At 37.4% G+C, this 21,463-nt stretch overlaps 1 protein-coding gene across 1 annotated transcript in view; it reads right to left on the bottom strand.

Moving 5' to 3' along the window:
- CCDC172 (coiled-coil domain containing 172) overlaps positions 1-21,463 on the bottom strand; it is a 49,104-nt gene that overhangs the window by 6,239 nt on the left and 21,402 nt on the right. Inside the window, exons 4-7 of the mRNA XM_020779977.3 lie at positions 18,487-18,652; positions 16,378-16,479; positions 15,459-15,561; positions 257-344 (exon numbers count right to left, since the gene is read on the bottom strand). Coding sequence (XP_020635636.3) covers positions 257-344; positions 15,459-15,561; positions 16,378-16,479; positions 18,487-18,652 — 459 coding nt within the window. The remainder of the gene's footprint in view (positions 1-256; positions 345-15,458; positions 15,562-16,377; positions 16,480-18,486; positions 18,653-21,463) is intronic.

Here is a 21,463-nt window from a genome sequence, read left to right as displayed (position 1 = left end):
AAATGAGACTGAGAGGGGCAGGTTTAGCTCCCTGACCCACTACGGTACTTTCAGGAGCTACAAACTGTATGAACGTAATAGAAGCTAACATAGTGACAAAGGCATAATAGAAACTAGATATCACTGCCTGAAGGGCAAAGTAGTTCCACCTGTCCGGTACTGTATTGTTTAGACAGAAGCATTGTATCTACAGAATAACAGAATTTTCTCAACTAAAATGATCAAATATAATAAAGGTTAAGTTAAAAGGGCATACCATCTGCAGAAATTCAATTTCCGTTTGAAGAGCCTCACAGGCATTTTCCATTTCATCTTCTCTGTAACTTTCCAATTCCTTTTTAAGTCTGTGCCAACATTTAAAAACAAAATAAATCACCAAATATGGTGAGGCTACTGGCCACACCATCCCCTTTACAGCAGCCCTAGTTTTTAATTTAACCTTGATCATCTTAGCAGAATCCCACTGAGTTCCTGTAAGTCCTCAGTAATGTGTGAAATCCCTTGTCCATAGCCAATTAGAAAACAGGACCAAATTCTGTTAGATTGCTTGCTATATTACCCACAATTATATAAATCATTGCACAGTATCAGTAGTTGTTTAGCAATGTGAAGAAATCTGACAGCCTCCTGAAAGACACATCTCTAGAGTAAATGCTGTAAGACAATCTTGATTTAGAAGGCTATAACTTTCCTCCATGGATTGTGTTGTAGATTATATATATTATGATCTATGGCAGAATTACACTCCAGTCATTCAAAAATTTCCATTAACATGCAGATTTAAATATTTGATCTATGACTTTTGGAGGTTCTTGTGAATCGCACAGCCAGAATTGGTGTTCTCTACAGATACTTTATTCATTTTCTCAATGGTTTCCATCCTCTCTTTCCCATTTTGAACAAATCAGATTGCATTTTAATTTTTTTCTGGTGGTAAAAATTTCACTTGAGTGAAATCTGGGACATGCATTCATCCGCAGTATTTGTTCTTAGCTATCCAACTAGAGTATGGTGGTGGTGAAACGTATAAAGTTTGGTGTTCACTTATTGCTTATCTACACATCTATATGTTCATCTGCCCTGTGCAACATCTCAATTATGACACTGCTGGATATAACAGCTTCTCATACAGTAGATTACTACTCTTTTGTGATTTTTTAAATACAATCTAATGGCTTGTCACTTTGTAACAATATGGATTGCCTGATGATACAGAAAACATGTGACAGTTGTATATAGATTCCTTCCTGGAGGACTGTCCCCAGAGAGTGCAGCTTGGTGGAATGACTCCCATCCTGTGGATCCTCAATTGTGGGGTTCCACAGCGGTCGATCATTTGGCCAATGCTATTTAATATCTATATGAGGCTGCTGGATGAAGTCATCTGGAGTTGTGGAGCTCGGTGCCACCCGTATGCTGATGACACCCAGCTCTACCTCTCCTTTTCTCCTACTGCAGTGGATGCTTTTCTGTCCCTTGAATGCATTCTGGGGTGGATGAGGGCAAATGGACTGAGGTTGAATCTGGACAAGAGGGAAATCTTGAGTGTGGACAGCCCCAGCATCAGTGGGTTAGGAAGCTCTCTCTCCTTTGGGGGAGTGACTCTTCCTACGAAGAGTGAGGTTTGCAGCTTGGGCATCTACCTGGACCCAGATCTCCCATGGAAACCCAGGTGGCATCTGTGGTCAGGACAGCCCATTTCCATCTCCGGAGGATTGCCCAGCTGCGTCCCTATTCATGCCCTTGTAATCTCAAGAATAGACTACTGCAGTAGTCTCCACGTGGGGCTACCCTTGAGGCTGATGCAGAGACTTCAACTGGTCCAGAATTCAGCAGCCAGATTAATAACTGGGGTGAATAAATTTCAGCACATCTCCCCCACTCTGGCATCCCCTTCATTGGCTACTAGTTCGTTTCTGCATCAACTTCAAGAATGTTATGATGATAACATTCAAAGCCCTAAATGGTTTAGGACCTCGGTACCTATCAGAACACCTGCTCCCAACCAGATCTGTATGTAATACCCATTCCTCACAGGCAGGGCAGTTGAGGGCCTTGACACCAAAGGAGGCCCAGAGGGAAAGAACTAGAAACCGGACCTTTTCAGTGGTTGCCCCCCGCCTATGAAACAACCTGCCAACTGAAATTCATCTTGCACCCTCACTGGACAGATTCAAAAGAGCCTTGAAGACCTGACTCTTCCACCAGGCTTTCCCGAAGCACTAGGATCTTGCCCTCCATTTTTACCAAGCTTTTTGCTATCCTTTCCATCACCCTTTCCACCACCTTACTGCCATCTGTTTTAATTTTTGATTTATGTATTAACTTATTTTTATCATGTTTTGATTTTTTTTTCTCCTTATATTGTTGTTAGCCACCCAGAGTGGCCTGGTTGCCAGATGGTGCGGGATATAAATTCAAATAATAAATAAATAAATACATTCCCTCATCACAGTACCAAGAAATAGAAGAAATGAGCACCATACTATTTTCTCAAGCAGAAAATGAAGATTAGTATCTGCCATAACTGGAGTCAGCCACTGTTATTTTAGTGTAAAAACATATTAGAAGAACATACTAAAATCATATATCCAGAAATGTCAGTTTGAACAAGGGAACAATCCTTTTATTACTTAATTTTTTAATCCTTATTCACTATCATGGAGCCTCAATTCATTTCAGAAAATGCTAGGATTTTTAAGGATGTAATTCCTGTTCATGTGGGGCATATTGACCATATGGTTTCAACATTCTCACTGAAATACAGATAATCAGCCTTATACAGAGCCAGATCACTGGTCCATCTAGCTAGCTGAACTCTCCATAAAGACAGGTAAAGGCTCTCTAGCATTTCGAGAAGAGTTCTTTCCCAGATTACTTTGGGATGCTGGGACTGAATCGGTGACCTTCTTTCTGCATATGAAACGTGTTGTACCACTAAGCTGTAGCCCCTTCCTGCATCTTTCCTGAAGCTACGCCAGCGGGGACCTGAAGATGAAGGCCTTGCTGGTGTACCACTTTGAGCATCCACGGGCTTTCAAGAAGCACAAGGTGGACAAAGCCTGGCTGAGGGCGATATGGCGATCCAATGCCAAGGCTTGGGTCACACACGTCCTCTTTGTGGACTGGGTCAATCACGCTTTTGGCCCAGCTGTCAAGAGGTACCTGCTGGACAACGACCTGCCACTGAAGGCCCTGCTCCTGATGGACAATGCTCCTGCCCATCCTCCAGGCCTTGAGAACAACTTGTTGGAGGAGTTCAACTTCATCAAGATCATGTTCCTGCCGCCTAACACCACCCCGGTACTCCAGCCGATGGATCAGCAGATCATCGCCAACTTTAAGAAAAGGTACACAAAGGAGCTTTTCCAGCGCTGCTTTGAGGTGACCGATGCCACCAGCCTCACCCTGCGTGATTTCTGGAGGGAGGAGTTTGACATCGACATCTGTCTGAAGTTGATCGCCATGGCCTGGGATGGGATCAGCCAGAGGAACCTGAACTCTGCTTGGCGCAACCTGTGGCCAGACTGTGTGGCGGCTGGTATTTCTGCGCCTGCACCAGAGTCCACAGTGATGCAGGACATTGTGGCCTTGGGGTGGAACATGGGCCTCGAGGTCACAGAGGAAGACATTACTGAACTGGTGGAGGGCCACGACCAGGATCTATCCCCCCAGGAGGTGGTTGAGATGCAGGCATAGGCAATGGAGGAGCAGGAAGAAGACTCGGAGAAGGAACATCTGTCCACCAGCGACCTGAAGAAGTTCTTGCACTGCTGGCAGTTTGTGCAGACTGTAGCGCAGCGGCACCACCTGGACACGGCTGTGGCACATCAATGTTCCAACACTTATGATGAAAAGGTCATATCCCCTTTCAGAGGGATGCTCAAAAGGAGGCAGAGGCAACTGACCATGGAAAGGTTCCTCACGAAGAGGCCAAGACAGGAAGAGGAACCTTCTCCTTCAACCAGTGGTGCCCAGTTGCCTTCTTCCTCCCCCTCGTCCTCCTAGAAGACTGCTGCTTGCTGTGATGTGGGGACAGTTCTGTGTGCCTCCAGGTTCCTGCATTGAACACTGGTCCTGGTGGTTTAGAGACTTCAGCCTCACTTGTTCAGTTTTAAAATGTTAAATCTAAAAAGTTTCTGTACTGTTGGTTTCTGTATGTTTATGCAGTTCCTGAAAATTTTCTGTATGATTCTGCACTTTATGAAGAGTTTCTGTATGTTTCTGCACTTTATGAAGAGTTTTGGACGATCCAAATGTTCCTGCCTCATGTTTGCTGTTTTTCAAATGTCTTTCTAAGTTAAAGTTTATAAACTTAAAGTTCCTGCCTCATGTCTGCTGTTTTTTAAATGTTTTTCTGTTATTTATAAAGTTTAAGTTTACTGTTTAAAATGTTTGAAACCATAAAGTGCACTTAATAAACCCTTTGTTAACCAAATTTGACTTTGTTCTGACTCTTTTTTAAATTTATTGTTGTATTTTTCCCCCCATTGAGATGCATTGAATAGGTTTCAATGCATTTCAATTGGGGAACCGCGTTTCGCTTAGCGATGTTTCCTATGGTGATTTTCGCTTAAGGACGGCAATTCGTTCCTATTGGAATGGATTATCCGGTTTTCAATGCATTTCAATGGGAAACCGCGTTTCGCTTAGTGATGAAATCGCTTAGCAGCGACTTTTTGGAACGAATTAACATCGCTAAGCGAGGCACCACTGTACTTATATTAGATAAACTTCCGAAGAGATGCAAACTTCTTTAGAACATACTTTGAGATGCATGGCTCCACAAAATATCATTTACAGGTAGAAAATACTGCCACTGCATTCCAGAATACTGTACATTAAACTCTTAGAGAACCTCAGTTACAGCTATCGTCAGAAGAGAGGAATTCAAGTTATACAGAAAAACAAGAGCCTGTATCTATTGTGATCCATTCCTGAGTAACAAAAATGTTTCTATAGATCATTAATAAAAGTTGCATACTGGACACATTTAAATGAAATCTTTAAAAAGAAACAAAAGATATCTAATGCTTTTGGATTTGACTATGAGTTTTATGTGGGAATAATATGGATACAACACTGGGGAGAATAAATATATAAAATGCAGCAAAAAGCCAAATTCAAAAAATGAACTGCTTTCTATATGTGATTAATTAACATCAGTGGCACTGAGAGAGAGAGTTGACACATACAATCAGTAGTCTGTAATTTAGCAGTAGCAAAAAGAAACCTACTGATATATAAGTATTGTGTTTATTTTATTCCGGCTTATTTAGTAAAGCCCGTGGAATTGTCTCTGAGTTCAGGAATGATCAACAGCCACCAGACAGTTCATCAAAAAGTCTAGGTTAAAAATACATAAAAAGGAACAGAAAAGGTGACAAATAGAGAAGGAAAAGCTTCTTCATATAGAATATGTTCTACGGGGCAATAAAATAGCTCTGAAAACTACTGGAGTCTACAGACTGAGAGCTACACATTCTATTTGCCTAAGTGGATACTTCCTGGACCAAGAAAAGGCTATTTCAGATCTTTTAATGGCCTACGGTATATGCAGCAATAAAGTTATACTGCAGTCCCTGTCACACCTGCCAAGAGATTGTAAAATGGAAGATAAGTGTTAGATTGTGTTAAATCCATTCATAATAATAGATGAGCAATTTCTGGGGTCACTGTAGATATTTTGTGGCTGTAAAGCAAGCCTAGGAAAAGGGTTATATTCTAGTGACAGCATATCTGTTACAGGACTGGATGTGAGCTGAGATTTTAGGCATATGGGATCTCAAGGGCACTCAGATATTTGTCTTTTACATAAACAAATTTTATTACTTCAATGTGGCCCTGTGATACCTTTTCTACACATTGATTATCTTGAACAGGATGTTAATGTTTAGCATTGAATTAAAAGCAGCAATCTATTTGGGAGAGGTATTCATTCAAAATACCCAGCTTCAAACATGTATTTTTGGTCTGCATTTATGTCCAGGCAGTGCTCCACTTTCCAATTGCCAAAAATTAAAAAAAAATTAAAAAAATAATTTATTTTATTTCATCATCATTCTTTTGGATTATAATGCCAGCAAACAGGAGGCACATGTCTGCTTTTCATATGTGTAAAGTGCTTTGATAAAAACAGGCTGATACTGCAACATACCCGTTATTACAACTGGAAAGCAAAGCAAAGGAGGCCAAAACAAACGTATGCAACACATTGGATCTTTAGTCACACAGTCCACCTTGCCCAAAGGCAGTTATATGAAGCCGTTGTGTCTAAGTATAACATAATGTTTTTGCATGTACTGTAAATTAAATGACAAAATTGGAGTATCAGTTGGTTTATCTTTAGAAATATGACAATGCTTCTTCCATGTCCTGCTACCAGGCAAAATTGATTCAGAATACTCATTAATAATAGTTATAACATAATTATATATTCCATGTATACAGAAACATATACGGGATCAGACCATTAGTTGATCCAATCCCACTATCAGCTGCAGCTCCCTAGAATTTTCAGACAGGATTTTACTGTAGAAGATGGAGAAGACGGGAATTGAACCTGGGACTCTCTGCATATAAATATAAGCTCTACCACTGAGCGTATAATTAATGCCCACCCACCCAAATTAATGTACTTTTGCATCTGGTTTACAGAGTGAGAAAGGATACAACAAATAGTAACAAATAGTTATACAGCTCTCTACTGCTGGCTCTTCTTCTAACACTGCCTGAAGAAGTCAAGTTACAAGCTGTACAATCGATGTTGTACAGTGATGAATAAATGATGGAAATTCATCATAAAGTCTCCAGAAGCAATGGAGAAATTTGAAACCTGAAATCAGATACAACTAAAATACTTCTGTAATAGGAAGAGAAAGAGTCCCAATCATAAGTAGTTTCCTATTATCCTTAAGTTTCCTGTTTCTTTACATACACAAACTTTAAATGTGATGAAAATATATACAACATTCTTTTGTTGACTACTATTATTCTTCTACCTAATGTTATTTCACAGTGTCAACAGAATTCTTTCCAATAATGTAACTGATGGATTTTTGTGAGAAAGAAAACATTAACAGAATGGCTGAAGATGCAGCCACCACACTTCAAAACTGAAATGAATAACTACTGAGAGATTAGTATCACTGATGTTTCTGCTCCAGTGTACAGGGAATAATAGATGGACAGTTTTTCCAAACTATGTTTCTTAAGTATGCATTTATGTAAGCAAATTACTCCTGATCAAATTTCCAATGTCAGATTTTATCCTAGAGCTGATTTTTACTGTTGGATTATAAACCTTAACATTTGGATGCATAACAGAAATTCTAACACAATTTTTACTTTAATAACCCCACTGGACACTGATATAAAAAGTTTTGGGAAATCAGTGAGCACACTGTCATTACAGAAATTCATTCTGTATCCTAGAGATAACTCCAGAGATGAGTATTTTCTGTTTATAAAATTTAATACAAAATTAAATTGAAAATATTTGCTATATACAACAGAATCATGGCCTTAGGCAATCCACTGTTAATATGAAAGATTTGTTAAGCTCTAGTGGACATATTTCCTAGATGATTTATGGGAATCCAGTGTCATTTGTTTCCTTGTGGTTTTAATAATAAGCTTTCTTTTGTTATAATAAGAAACATAAGAAGCAATCCTAGTCTTAAAGATTAGTCAAGATTAGTCAAGTAAATAAAACCCTCCACTATTAAATAACATAAACCAGCTCCATATAATTTCAGTGCTATTTCCAGGCTTCTGAAAACACTGCAGTTGTTAATGCTTCAAAAACAATTCAAATTCCTTTTCCAAGTTTTCTGTACAATTGGCTGATGGAATAAAAATGGGGAAAAACAGACTGCACCAAAAATGTTAACTGAAAATTAGCACATTCACATCAGTTTATCTGTGACCGAAAATATGGGTTTAACCATATTAAAACAGCAACAACAAAAGCCCAAACTCTATGCTATTATCCCAGACAAAATACATAAAGCTTCTGTCTCTTTAAAGATTGTGGTTTCCAACTAATCCACAATAAATTAACTTTGCATATCTTGATTCTCTTAACCATATTTATCCCATTTCTTTCTGGATTACAATTAATAATGAATATTTTTAGATTACCTATATTAATTATATACTATGATCTGATAATGATTCTTCCTCTGTAGGACAATACACGCAAGCACTTAAAAAGTAGGAGCAGGCAAACTTTTTCTATCAAGGGCTCCATTTCCTCTTGGGTAACATATTGCAAGCTATGTGGAGACAAGGGGCAAGCCTGAGGCCAGTGATGGATGGCATATTCCAAAAATTGGCCGAGACAACCTATTTCTCCCCTCGACCATTGTGGAACCTCCTATTTTTGCTACTCCTTTCTTTTGTTTTTCCTCCCTTCCATTCCCCACTGGATGCTAGGGATCTAGACTGACTAGTTACATTGAGCATCTCAGTCAGAGAGTTACACAGAATTAGACTGAGGGCCATGAGCAGCCTCCTAATTTAAAACATATTTGTTAGCAGTGATGTCATTGTCATTTAAATGCTATGCACAATAAGATGTTTTCCAACACTGTGCTGTTTTGCTAACATAAAGACTGGCTAACATAAAGACTGGTATGTTCCTCCTCACATATCTGCTCTAAGCCAATGCAAGAGGCCAAAATGCTGGACAATTCTACAGGAGTCCCAAACAGACCTCTGTCTACTGAGAGTCAACAGCCTATAAACTGATACCGTGATACCTTTGATTTACTCTTAATGTGTTCACTCTCCCCTTGCCTTTCTAGCATTCTGCCTTCAAGAACAATAGCTATTACATTTGCCCCAATGTTTTAGAATGTTTTGCTTCATTGACTGCCCCCAAAGTTTAAATCATCTAGAACTTAAGCTCATCTTATTTCTAATTTTTTTAAGGGTGCAGTAAATGAGCTACCCAATCCAGAATTAAGTTTCCATTCCTTTTAGGTAGGACCTAAATGAATATGGAATTTTTATATAGGCTTTGGAGGGGGGTGAGTTAATGTCTAAAATGGCCCTGATTCAAAGCTACCGCCATAACTCAAATCCTGTCAATGTGATGGGAGTCAGGTGGTATAAACAACCCAATGTCTAGAACATTTCACAAGTACAAACCTTACCTCCACTCTTTATAGTAGGAGAGAAATGAGGTGCAAGGGCCTTTGAAAAATGCAGATGTTGATCTAGATGCCTATGCTATTTGGGACAAGAAGGATGCTCAAAATGGAGCAGTTTCAAATGTATGAATGGAAAAAGTTGCCAACAGCCAGCAAAATCATATGCTCTATACAAGGGAGATAAAGTAAATTAGACCACACTGCAGATGTCTTTGAGTGACACTAGCAAATGGAAGCAGTATCTTTAATTAAACTATTATCTGAAGAAAAATTAATTAGTATTATAATAGTACTAGAAGCTTTAGGAAGTAGGTAACTAGAACTAAGGATAAAAATAGTTCTCTTTATTCTAAACCTTTTAAGATCTAACAAACTTTCCTCAGAAGAAAGCTGTGCTTTATCAAATATTTTCCTTTGACTTTTATATTGAAACTGTATATGTTGTTAAAGTTGTTTTAAAGCTAGTGACTAGCATGCTGCGAATACTGTGAGATTCTGCAATTGATTTTTCAGACCAGGAAATAATGTGATATTTTGTCTTGGCACAGGATCATATAATCCAGTAGGATAATGGTCTTTCCTCAAAGCCTACTGCATTCTACTTTGGATTTTTGCTGTCAGCGGAGTGCATTTTGTTACTGTAGTATTGCTTCCAGAGTAGCAGAACATGTCAAAACTCCTGATCTTCTATGTTGACATCTAACCTGCCAGAACTGGTGTAAAACTGAAAGCATTTTTGCCAACTGCTTGCTATTACTGAAACAACTTTTAAAGGTCTTAGTTCTCTTTCTACTTAATAAAACCTTTTGTCTGTTACTAATATAAATGGACCAAACCAGAATATATACAGATTTTGCTTTCACAAATTAGTTAAATTTAAGACTCAAATCAAGTATATCTTTCCCCCATTTATGCCCTGGTAAATCACTCTTTTAAATGGAAGTTACACATAAAATTATTGTATAACCATTTCCATAAACAACAGCCAATATTTTTCACCTAGCCATTTAATTTGTAATTATAGTGGTGCCTCGCTTAACGAGTGCCTCGCTCAACGATGAATTCGCATAACGATGGCCTTTGCTGGAAATTTTGCCGCCTCACCTAATGATGTTTCCTATGGGGGATTTTCACATAACAATGTTTGGGACCTTGCTTCACTTAACGATGACAGTTTTAGGTCCCCTGTTTCGCTTAACGTTTTTTTGACAGCCCTGTTTTCGCTATTTTAAAAATATTCTAAAATGTTTACAAAATGTTTAAAATGCTTGGAATCGTTAGTGCACCTAATAAAACCTTCGTTAAAGTAATTTGGCTTCGTTCTGAGTCTTTTTGATTTTTGGTGATTTTTTTTCACCATTGAAATGTATTGAATAGGCTCCTATTGGAACGGATTAACTGGTTTTCAATGCATTCCTATGGGAAATGGTGTTTCGCTTAACGATGTTTTCACATAACAATGTTTTTAATGGAACCAATTAACATTGTTATGCGAGGCACCGCTGTAATGTGCCAGTTCTGGATTCAGCCTGCACCTAAAGTTCTGCTTTAAATGTAGCTGAAGACCTCAGTTGGAAGAATCAGATCTTGGAAAGAAAATTTAGATGGTAGCTAAGCTAGCTTGAATCATTACAAATTCAAAGGCTCTTTAAACTGTCAGGTACTCAGTAAACATCTTTCTCTCTCTTCTAGATGATGTGACATTTTTAATTTATTTTCCTTTTTTTACAGAACAAGTCAAGGAGGGATTGTAGCTAAGATGTAGCTCACCGATACTGCATATATACTGTAGTTCAAACCAAGTATTATTTTCCATTTCTTTAAACATTCTAGATACTTGAATGGCTGTAAGTAATGATGATACCAACCATCTATTTTGCTTTTTCATTATAAGTAGCACATTCACAATATGTAGACTGTACATGCTGGTCATCATCTGCTCTAGAAAACTATGGGAAGTACAGTAAATGCAATCCAGTTTTACTTCCTTAATGAGTCTATTTCTCATTCTTAGTTTCCCATCTGCAACCTGGGGGACAATAATGCAAGCTTACTTTATAGGTATAGCGGAAGGATAACTAAATATAGTCATAAAACAATTAGAAATACTATGTTATTTATTTTTAGATATTATATTATGTAGTCTAAATGTTATGTATTCTTTTCATAATTGTTGATGCAACAAATCATTAGCAATCATGTTTAACCTGAGGTGCGCAACTTCTGCTCCTTTTGGTGTTGTTGAATTCTAACACTCATCCTTCACCACTGGCTGTGTTGACGAGAGCTGATGGGAGTCATGTTTAAACAACATTCTGAGGGTCACATGTTGCCATGCAAACTACATTTGCTTCTTAAGTTGTCATCATTTTCAGTATGCAACATCTTGCAAGATGGCTGCATAGCAGAAAATGAATAACATTTTGGTTTCATCAGCTACACTTTGAAATGTAACTAAGTCATCCCATATTTAATTAGGTTTTTGTTCTGTTAAAATAAAACAAATAAAAGCTACTCTGACGAGGTTCCATAGTATCTATTGTCCTTACAAAACAAATAATAACAAATTGAACAATTTAAAGCAGTCAACCAATTCATATGGAAGTGGGTTTTTTTCCTGTTGCATTGTCTTCTTGTCAAGTCTATTGATGTTATGTCTCCTTCACTCAGTGTTAAGAGATTCATAATGCAAAACAGCTTGTGTTTTTTGAAAGATCAGCCAAAATCCTGTTCATTGTGGTTTGCCTATATAGCAAAATGTAATCAAAGTTAATTTAAAAGTTAGTGACTCCTGGAAATGTGTCGAGGAGGTACTGGGATAATTCAATTTTTAGTGCAATCCAGAGAAGACTAAATAGATAGGTGGAATTTGTTAATCAACCCTTATGGATTTATGCCATTAAATTCAAGATTAATTTCTTAATCTCTGATCAGATAACTATAACAGCTAGCTCAGTAAATTGAAGTAAGAGTAAAGTAATGTGTGGGATCAGATAGATAATATCAAGAGCCAGACTGGCTCAGAAAACAAACTAACTTTTGGTTACCCTGTTTCTCCGAAAATAGGACCTAACCTGAAAATAAGCCCTAGTATGATTTTTCAGGATGCTCCTAATACAAGCCCTCCCCCAAAAATAAGCCCCAGTTAAGTGAAATTCCACCCTCCTCTATTGTGCAGCAACCAGGAGATGACATGACTGTATTTGAATAAATGTAGATTGTTGTGCATGAAAAAAATAAAGCATCCCCTGAAAATAAGCCCTAATGCTTTTTTGGAGCAAAAATTAATATAAGACCCTGTCTTATTTTTGGGGAAACAGTTGGACTTGTGAAGAGTGCTAGATCTATAAGTTGTTATTTTAAATGCCTTTATGTGGTTTTCCAGGACCTTTAACCTAAGGTCCACATTTCTGCTTGAAATGGGATGATTCACACCATCAAAAATCACTTTCAATTGTCCTTTGCCCAGATCAATGAGCGGGGGGGGATTCCAGAAATCTGGAGACCCCATTCTCAGAAATTTGCATATATTCTTTGATCCCTACTTGCTCATGACTCCAGTTGCTTTATTAAAATTAGCCTTAAATGGTCATTAGCATCACTGAGGGGATAATTCTTTACCATGACCTGACTTGGACCCAATTAGCCTTTTTTTTCAAAACTTCTGGAAACTTCTCATTTTTAAAAAACCCTCCCCCCCCCACCAATTTGGAGGCCCCAGATGGACAATTCTGTCCTATAGGTATACCAGCAAAACAAATATACAATACCCTTGGTTAACTTTCAATGGGAAAATATAAATAATTTAAATCAAAATTAGTAGGTCTTAAACACATGCATAAATCTTCAAAAGATTTGGTCTAGGACATGCATACTAACTAGGAGCCTGACAGTACAGTGGTTAAACATATAAAGAACATTCTGCTCACAATCTGAATAGGATCCCAGGCTCAGATAGCTGGATTGAGGTTTATACAACCTTCTGAGGTTGGTAAATTGAGTACTCAGCTTGCTGGGGAGGGAAGCAATGTGTATCCTGTATAATTAATATTGTAAACCGCCCAGAGAGAGCTTTAAGCGCTATGAAGCAGTGTATAAGCAGCATATTTTACTTTGCTTTATTCTTAGTGTTGAACCAGACCTTAACATTACTGTATATGTCCTGGAATTAGATTTTTTTTTTCTTTCACAACAGGATTTTCCTCACTTTATTATTCAGCCTTGTAAACTACACCTGTCTTCCCTTCCATTAAGCAATCACAAAACTAAGCATGCTACGTGCAAGTTATATAATAAGGAAAATGACATGCTTTAACAAACCACTTAAAACATGCCAATATATTGTCTAGTTTGACTCTGGAGAAGGAACTATCTATTAGCAGAAAGTCATGATAGAGTAGACTATGTCTAGATGGGCGGCATATAAATGCAAAAAATAAATAAATAAAATAAATGATTAGAAGAGGGAATTCTTTAAGAGCTGGTTGTGTATGATTGTCACATCAAAAACTTTCTCATATCCTTTCATTTGAAAACTAGCTTGCTTTGTTTTGTGATTGGTTTTCAGGCCATAATCATATTCCTCCTTCATTAAGTCTGATTTCAGAAACAGAAAACTGCCTCAATGACATGTCTTTAACAATAACATGATTTCAGCTCTGATGTACAATTTGGTCCTTAGATTACGAAAATAGAGTGTTTAAACCATATTGAATAAATATGTTAACAGTCATAAACGTCACAGTACAATTACTGTGATAATTGTCACCCAGTAACAGGCATCATCAAGAGCATGTGGGGAAACTAGCATTAAATCTTTCTTAATACCTGGCATAGATGTGAAATTGCCTGTTCTTCTCTGCACTTGCAAAGTACATTGTACTTTATTTATTTATTTAACTTATATGCCGCCCACTCTACCCAAAGGTCTCTGGGCGGCTTACAACAATTAAAATACAATAAAAATACAATAAAAAGATAAAACAATTAAAATATAATGTTTGTTGTGGGTTTTTCGGGCTCTTTGACCATGTTCTAAAGGTTATTCTTCCTAACGTTTCGCCAGTCTCTGTGGCCAGCATCTCTCCCAGCAAGGGTAATCGTACAGGGCGACCAAGGCAGTCTCCATACCAAAACCCAGCCTGAAACCAGACTGAAATGCATCCAGAAAATCTGTTTCATCCAGCTGTGCCTGGAGTTGACTGGCCACAACCCGCTCCAACACTTTGCCCAAATAAGGGAGGTTCGCCACTAGTCAGTAGTTAACCACCATACATTATTTTAAGTGGAATACCTAAACATAGGGGTTTTTTTTTCAAACATTTAACATTTATTATATCTTTTGTTTAAATATCTTACTGATTCAAATACCATGTCAGTTGCTAATTGAAGGATAATAACTAACCTTGCTTGTCAGCACTTTAGTATTTAAAAGTAAACACCACTTTCCTAATTATATTGTACTAAATGTTAAATGACACTGCAGTAGCAAGGTACTGTTAGAAGTGTATCATAATACATAAGAAGTGTATTATTTAGAAGGGAGATGACAACCTCATACATCAGAAAAGCTAATGTACCATAATAGAATAAATAATGCAAAAGCAAGTTGTAGTGTATGATACCACATCAGTTTACGGACACAGAAATGGTGTTATCATTTAGAGTTTTTCTTTGATGCATGTCTCATTCATACAGTTTTGCTTCCACACACAAATTCTGAAGCAAATTACACTTCATTTAGAAGATTTTATTTATGCTGTAGCTTAATTTAAAGTGAGGAAAGGAGCTTGGTAGATCTCCTTTGATTTTATCTGTTAAGAATGTTTGTTTATTGGCTACAGGGCATACAAAGGCTGTACTCTTGTATTTACTTACCTGGCAGTATGCCTTGTTAAAATCAATGAAGTTTACTTCTGAGTAGACACATATAGGCCTGCATAGACAGGGTGTGATTTGGACATCTTTTACTCTGTGTGATGCTTCTGACCATGCAGACAGCCACACACATGAAAGTTTGTATCACATCTAATTAGGTTCATGTGGTTATTATGAGATTAGAAACAGTAGCATCTTAACACAAAATTATTCTTAATAACTTCCACTTGTACAATTTAACATTCCCTTTCTTTCCTCCCCATTGCATCCCCTCATATATCTCCAAACCAGCTCCAGAAGGAATGAATCCTAAACATCAAGTGTGGAACAGGAGGCTAAAGAGAAAGGATGAATTTACGTGTGTGTAGTACTGGATAACAATAGTAGTTGTAGTAACACTGTATTATAATACCGTAGTATCTTTACCTTATACAATCTGGATCTGTCTGAGGTTTTGCAGCCATTTGGATTTTTTCCATTTCTAAACACTCTGTGTTGTATTTAGCTTCTTTTATTTCATTTTCAAGATCTAAACAGAAAAGGCACTCTATTATACTTTTCTAAAAGAATATTTCATTACGATTTATTTAGTAGTTTTTAATCCTATCTTTCCACTTAAGGTAACAGACATCACTAAGAACTGTTTAAAAAGTAAAATATGGAATTAATCATAACAGACATTGAAGTTTAAAATGGCACATTGAAAAGATGTGTCTTCACATCCCTCCTAACAGCAAGAGTGGGAACTGATCAAACCTCAAAAGAAGTACAGTTTTGGAAGTAACACAGAAAATCCTCTCCCTCGTGTGTCCATCAAGGAATTGCTGTTCTCAAGATGACATATCCTGAAGCATTTGGACAGAATCATAATGAGACAGGCAGTTCCTTAGATAGCCAGCCCATAAGTCATTTACAACTTAAAAAAAAATTAAACTAATCTCTTCAATTTGGCCAGGAAAGCAACTGGTAATTAGTATAGATCTCTCTCACAAAAGTAATATGTACTCAATAAAAAGTCAAAATTGTGCACCAACCAGCAGCCTAGGTTCTACATTTGAGACAAAATTGGTAATTTCAAAGGATAGCCCTATGTCTAAGTGGAATATAACTAAACCACAGATGACAATTGCCAAGTCAAATTAAAACAGGGAAGGAGTTCTAGACACAGTTTGTGCAAATGTACTTGCCCACTACTGTTGTCTCAGTGTTTAGGGACAGCACAGAGTCAAATAATACCCATAAATGCTGAATATATTTCAAAGAGAACACAGATCATTCCAGTAAAAGTTGCATTCTAGTCCCTGAGCTACTTTCTACAGACCACAAGGAAAGCCAAAATAAATACCTTGCACCTTTTTCTGAAGATTACGTAAATCTTGCTTCAATTCATTCTTCTTCTGCTGAAACATTTTTAATTCAGCATTTTTGTGCTCCATTGACTTTATTTCTACAAAAATAATTATCTTAGAGTCCATTTGATGTAATCATTACATAAATAAAACATGTTGTGGCAAATCTCACCTAAATACCCTGTTTCCCCTAAAATAAGACCTAACCTGAAAATAAGCCCTAGTATGATTTTTCAGGATGCTCGTAATATAAGCCCTACCCCAAAATAAGCCCCAGTTAAGTGAAACCCCACCCTCCACCAATGTGCAGCATTGTGCAGCAATCAGAAGATGACATGACTGTAAAATTTAACATCCCCAGAAAATAACCCCCTAATGCAATTATTGGAGCAAAAATTAATATAGAGCCTGTCATATTTTCGGGGAAACACGGTATTTTGAAACAGCTGTACAGATAAACATCTTATAAAATCCAAGATTTCAAGAAGTTATATTGCACTATACTTTATCTAAACATTCATACAAAATCATTTCTCAGGAACTGATATGTGTATATTTTAACTACTCCCTGATAATGTTACTAATTATGCATGTCTCCCCTTTCTTCTAGAACCAGGATTCTAAGTGACCTAAAGCAAGATTAAAATAGGCTCCCTCACCAAGAAGGTGCTCTCTCCTGTCCCCACTAAATGTGCTTTACTGTACATGTTTGTCCTTTTATAGCTAGTTTTTGGAAATCTTTCATGAAACTAACACATTTCGGTCATGGAGCATGCATGTTTCATAGTCATGGTCCAGTGAAGTAGTCTGTATGATTCCATCTATACAGTACAATCTGCTACTACAATTGTTCCTCCTCTGCATCTTCTCCAACAGTTACCATCCTCGCCACTGTCAAAGTTCTCTGTTTACTGACGAAGGCAGTGACTGAGTGAAAAATAAGAAATCTTGATATGTGCCCTGAGGGTTAAATACATGCAAAGTTATACTAATCTAAGTTTTTTTTTAAATGCTGCAAAAACATTGAACTATATCATGGAATTCCATAATTGTTTAGAACCAACATTCCCTCGAAGCTACATGGCTGAGCAGTGCTGCATTGGTGCTGTGCACCTGCAGCCAGTATTGCTGGCCATTTGGTTCTAGTCATAGCCAGAACCCTGTGAGAGCAGGATGGGGCCCCCACCCAGCACTGGCAGAAAATTTAGAGGGAACATTGTTTAGGGTTAAAACACCCCACATTCAATGTGAGAATTGGCTAGCATAGAACACTCAACTATAGTCGGGGAATGCAAAAATGTAAAGACTTTCTCTTTTACTCATATACTGTCTATGTCATCAGCAGAAACTATTTATTTTGTGTGTTATTTAGAAGTACTGAAAATAACACAGGACTATTAACATCTCCACCTACTATAATAATAATAATAATAATAATAATAATAATAATAATAATAATAATAATAATAATAATAATAATAATAATAATAATAATAATAATAATAATAATAACAACAATAATAACAATAATAACAATAATAACAATAATAACAATAATAATAACAACGACAACGACAACGACAACGACAACGACAATGATAATTGGATACTTGAAGGACCGCCTCCTTCCATATGAGCCTAACCGGCAGTTAAGATCTAGCCAAGGGGCCCTTTTGAAAGATAATAATAATAATAATAATAATAATAATAATAATAATAATAATAATAATAATAATAATAATAATAATAATAATAATAATAATAATAATAATAATAATAATAATAATGCGCTCTATACCAGTAGTATATTAACTACTCTACTAGTAGTACATTATGGATGGAACAGTGAACGGGAGCAGGAAGAACCAAAAGTCTTTTGTTTGACCTATTATGTCCAGCAGCATTAAGGGGTTAGAGCAACACAGTCAGCTGTTAGTCCCTGCAACTGGTGATTAGCATGCTTGATACTCCTCATTCTAGGCAGAACAGTACCTTAAAATTTAGTAGGATTTATCTTGGAAGAAAATTGTAAAATTGTAGTATCAATGAACAGCTGTTTATATTCTCAGATAGTTCAAAATAAAATAATTAAATTCACGGCATACCATTTCTCAAAATGCTTTCTTTTTCTTCTAATTCACATATTTCAGCCTTAGCTCTTTTTTTAATTAGTTGCTCTCTATTGGATGTTAAACTGTATTCATTATTGAAGTCTGTAACTTCTTTCAAAAATTTCACATGCTCCATGGCAATTATATTCTTTGTAGTCATCTAATGATGTGATCAGTTATATAAAAAAAGAACAATTTGTTAAAATAAAGCAGATGCTTACTCAAACCCCCACCACAAACACACAAACCTCCCTTATGCAAGCAATGTGAAAATATGAACCAGGTGCAGAATAGTCCATTCTGTGAGTTATTTAAAAAAAATGAATTCTGAGCATTGTGGTGGCCTATTGATATTCATCTTGTTAAGACAAAATGTAATCTGATATAGGAGTACAAAATTAAAAAAATATGAACTGACACAAAAAGTTTTAAATCTAGGCTTTGGTTTCAATTTCTGCTGGTTATGGACAAGGAACAAATCACTCATTTACTATGTGGTCCTAACAATGTTTCCTTGCAAATAAACTCCAGTTATTTCAGTAGTACAGTAGTTACTTCAAAGGGAGTTTTAGTTAGGGAAATATGTTTGATGCTTGTTATGACTGAAGAAATAACAAAAGCCTTACTTAACAAGGGTTTTTTTTTTGTAAGCACAGATGCTGCAAAGGTTTTACACTGGATGTGCTATGGAAATGAATAGCATCATAAAGCCATTAATGGTAAGAAAAAATTACTTATGAACAGAGGTGTATGCCTTAAAACAATGATTAATGTCTTTTTAAAGAAATCTTTTTAAGTGAATAAAAATATAAAAGCATTAATTTATCTTAGAAGAAAAGGAGAAGGTACTAAAAAAATCCCATGAAAGAACTGTGATTCTAAATGTGGCTATTTATAGTTATTTAAAAGATCACCCATGTCTCAGAGCTAGATATGGGCATGAACTGCAGTTTGTGCCAGTTCATTTATCAGCCAAACAGGTATTTGGCACTTCCCAGCCCCTTCTCCTCTGGCGGGCACTCACTCAGAGGGAGAACTTGGAGGAAGCAGGGCAAGGAAGCCAGGGCACTGCCTCTGAATGGGCATCCACTGGAGGAGACAAGACTGGGAAGCACCAAAAGCCTTTTCGGCTGATGAATGAACTGACACAAACTACTGAACTGAGAGTTCATGCCCATCTCTGCTCAGAGCACATTATCCTTTTGATAGGGCAAACAGTAAATAAGTATAAAACACCCCCCAAATTTATTACAATGAGTGAAATACTAAAGGGATATCACAAATGCCAAATACCTGAAGACCTAATACATTTCTATAGTATAGTGGTTCCCCAACATTTTGGACTCACAGCTCCCTTGATTTACTGACCCCTGGTTGCAGCTCCCCTTGTTCAGAGGAGTCTCACTGCCACTGGGGGCAGGATCATGAAACTCCTCCCCAGCCATCTCCTATCTTCCCCTCCCCAAATATCCCTGAGAGCCCAACTCCTTCCAGATCCTGACACAGGAAACACACAAAGCCAACCAGCAAACACCTCCATCAAGGACCACAGAAATGGAGCAAGGAGAAGCAGTTACATGCCCTTCACTTTCGGTTCCTATTTAGCAGAGCTATGACGAGTTCCTCTATGTAGAGCTATGAACAGTGCCTTCATAGCTCTATGTTCTGTCCCTTTTTCCATGGCAGCCCTGGCTCAGATTCCAAGTACCCCACAGAGCCTCAGAGCACAGCTTGGAAACCTTTGCTATAGCACATGAATTTTCAGGCCTAAAATAAACCATTTTAAAGTATGCTGACACCAAAAAGATGAATTGAAAATGCAATGGCAATTCCTTTTAATGTAAAGAGGAAAGCCTCTCCCAGTCACTCCTTAGCAATAACACCTGGAGCCTCCTTTTGCCCTATAATGAAATGGGTTTTATCAACTTGATAAAACGTCTGTGCATTCTGCAACATCATTACAGGTAAAACCTTCAATAGGAACATCCCTTATTAAGTTCTCATACCTGTATGGTATCTTGAGGATGCCCTTCGCTATCTATTTGCAAGCTTTAACTTTGTGGCTGCACAAGTTAGAAGCATTCACAGTGATATTGATCATCACACTGTTTTGGTTGGAGCCTTCAGACAACATGGGCATGGATGTCTATGGGGCCACTGTGTGTATTTCCATAAAACGTATCAATAGGTTACCACCTAAGTAACAAACTACAGTAGAATGATGGGTACACCTTAGTTAACAAGTCTATTGGAATCCCATTTGTACCTTCTGCTCACCAAACAGCCCACTGTGTGAGTGGTTGGGCTCCTACAGAGCTTACTCAGCAAAGAATTCACAATCCTTGAGGATCAGCGGTCCCCAACCTTTTTGGGACTGCGGACCAGTTGGGGGGCTCCATGCAGTTGCATGCATGACATGCCCCCGCGTGAGCACAACACCCCTACCGTGCAGGGCTGGAGATCTGTCTCCGTGGCCCAGTTGCAGCAACCCCACAGACTGGCACCGGGCCATGGACCCCTGCTTGGGACCCCCTGCTCTAGACAAGTGGAAGCCTTGTTGCTTTTAATAGGGCATCTCTACTGCAGGAGTAAAACAGTTAAGAGTGTGGCACTAGTATATCAAAAGAACACAGCCTTCTGCAAGTGGAGTACTTGGTTAGTATCTCATTGATTAGTACAGTATCTGATCTTAATCTGGGTGGCAACAGTGAAAGTAAACAAAGAAGAAGAAAATATTTGTTATTTTGGATTCTCAAATACTTTGTACTGTGAGGGTTCATATATTAAGTGTGTAATATTCGTTTAATTATGCTAATAGCATTTTTGTTTGGTTTAATCCATTTTCAATGTACTGTACTTTATTTACACTTTGGCCGAGTTAAAGAAATATTGTTCTGTGCAGCATATTGAGTGTATTTAAAGTAAGAATAGGCAGAAAACTGTGTTTCTCTCCTGATATTGTTTAACTTAC

Source organism: Pogona vitticeps, chromosome 3 (genome assembly GCF_051106095.1).
Source record: "Pogona vitticeps strain Pit_001003342236 chromosome 3, PviZW2.1, whole genome shotgun sequence".
NCBI classification, from domain to species: Eukaryota; Metazoa; Chordata; class Lepidosauria; order Squamata; family Agamidae; genus Pogona; species Pogona vitticeps.
The sequence above is the reverse complement of the archived record's forward strand: the minus strand, read 5'-3'. Positions and strand labels throughout refer to the sequence as shown.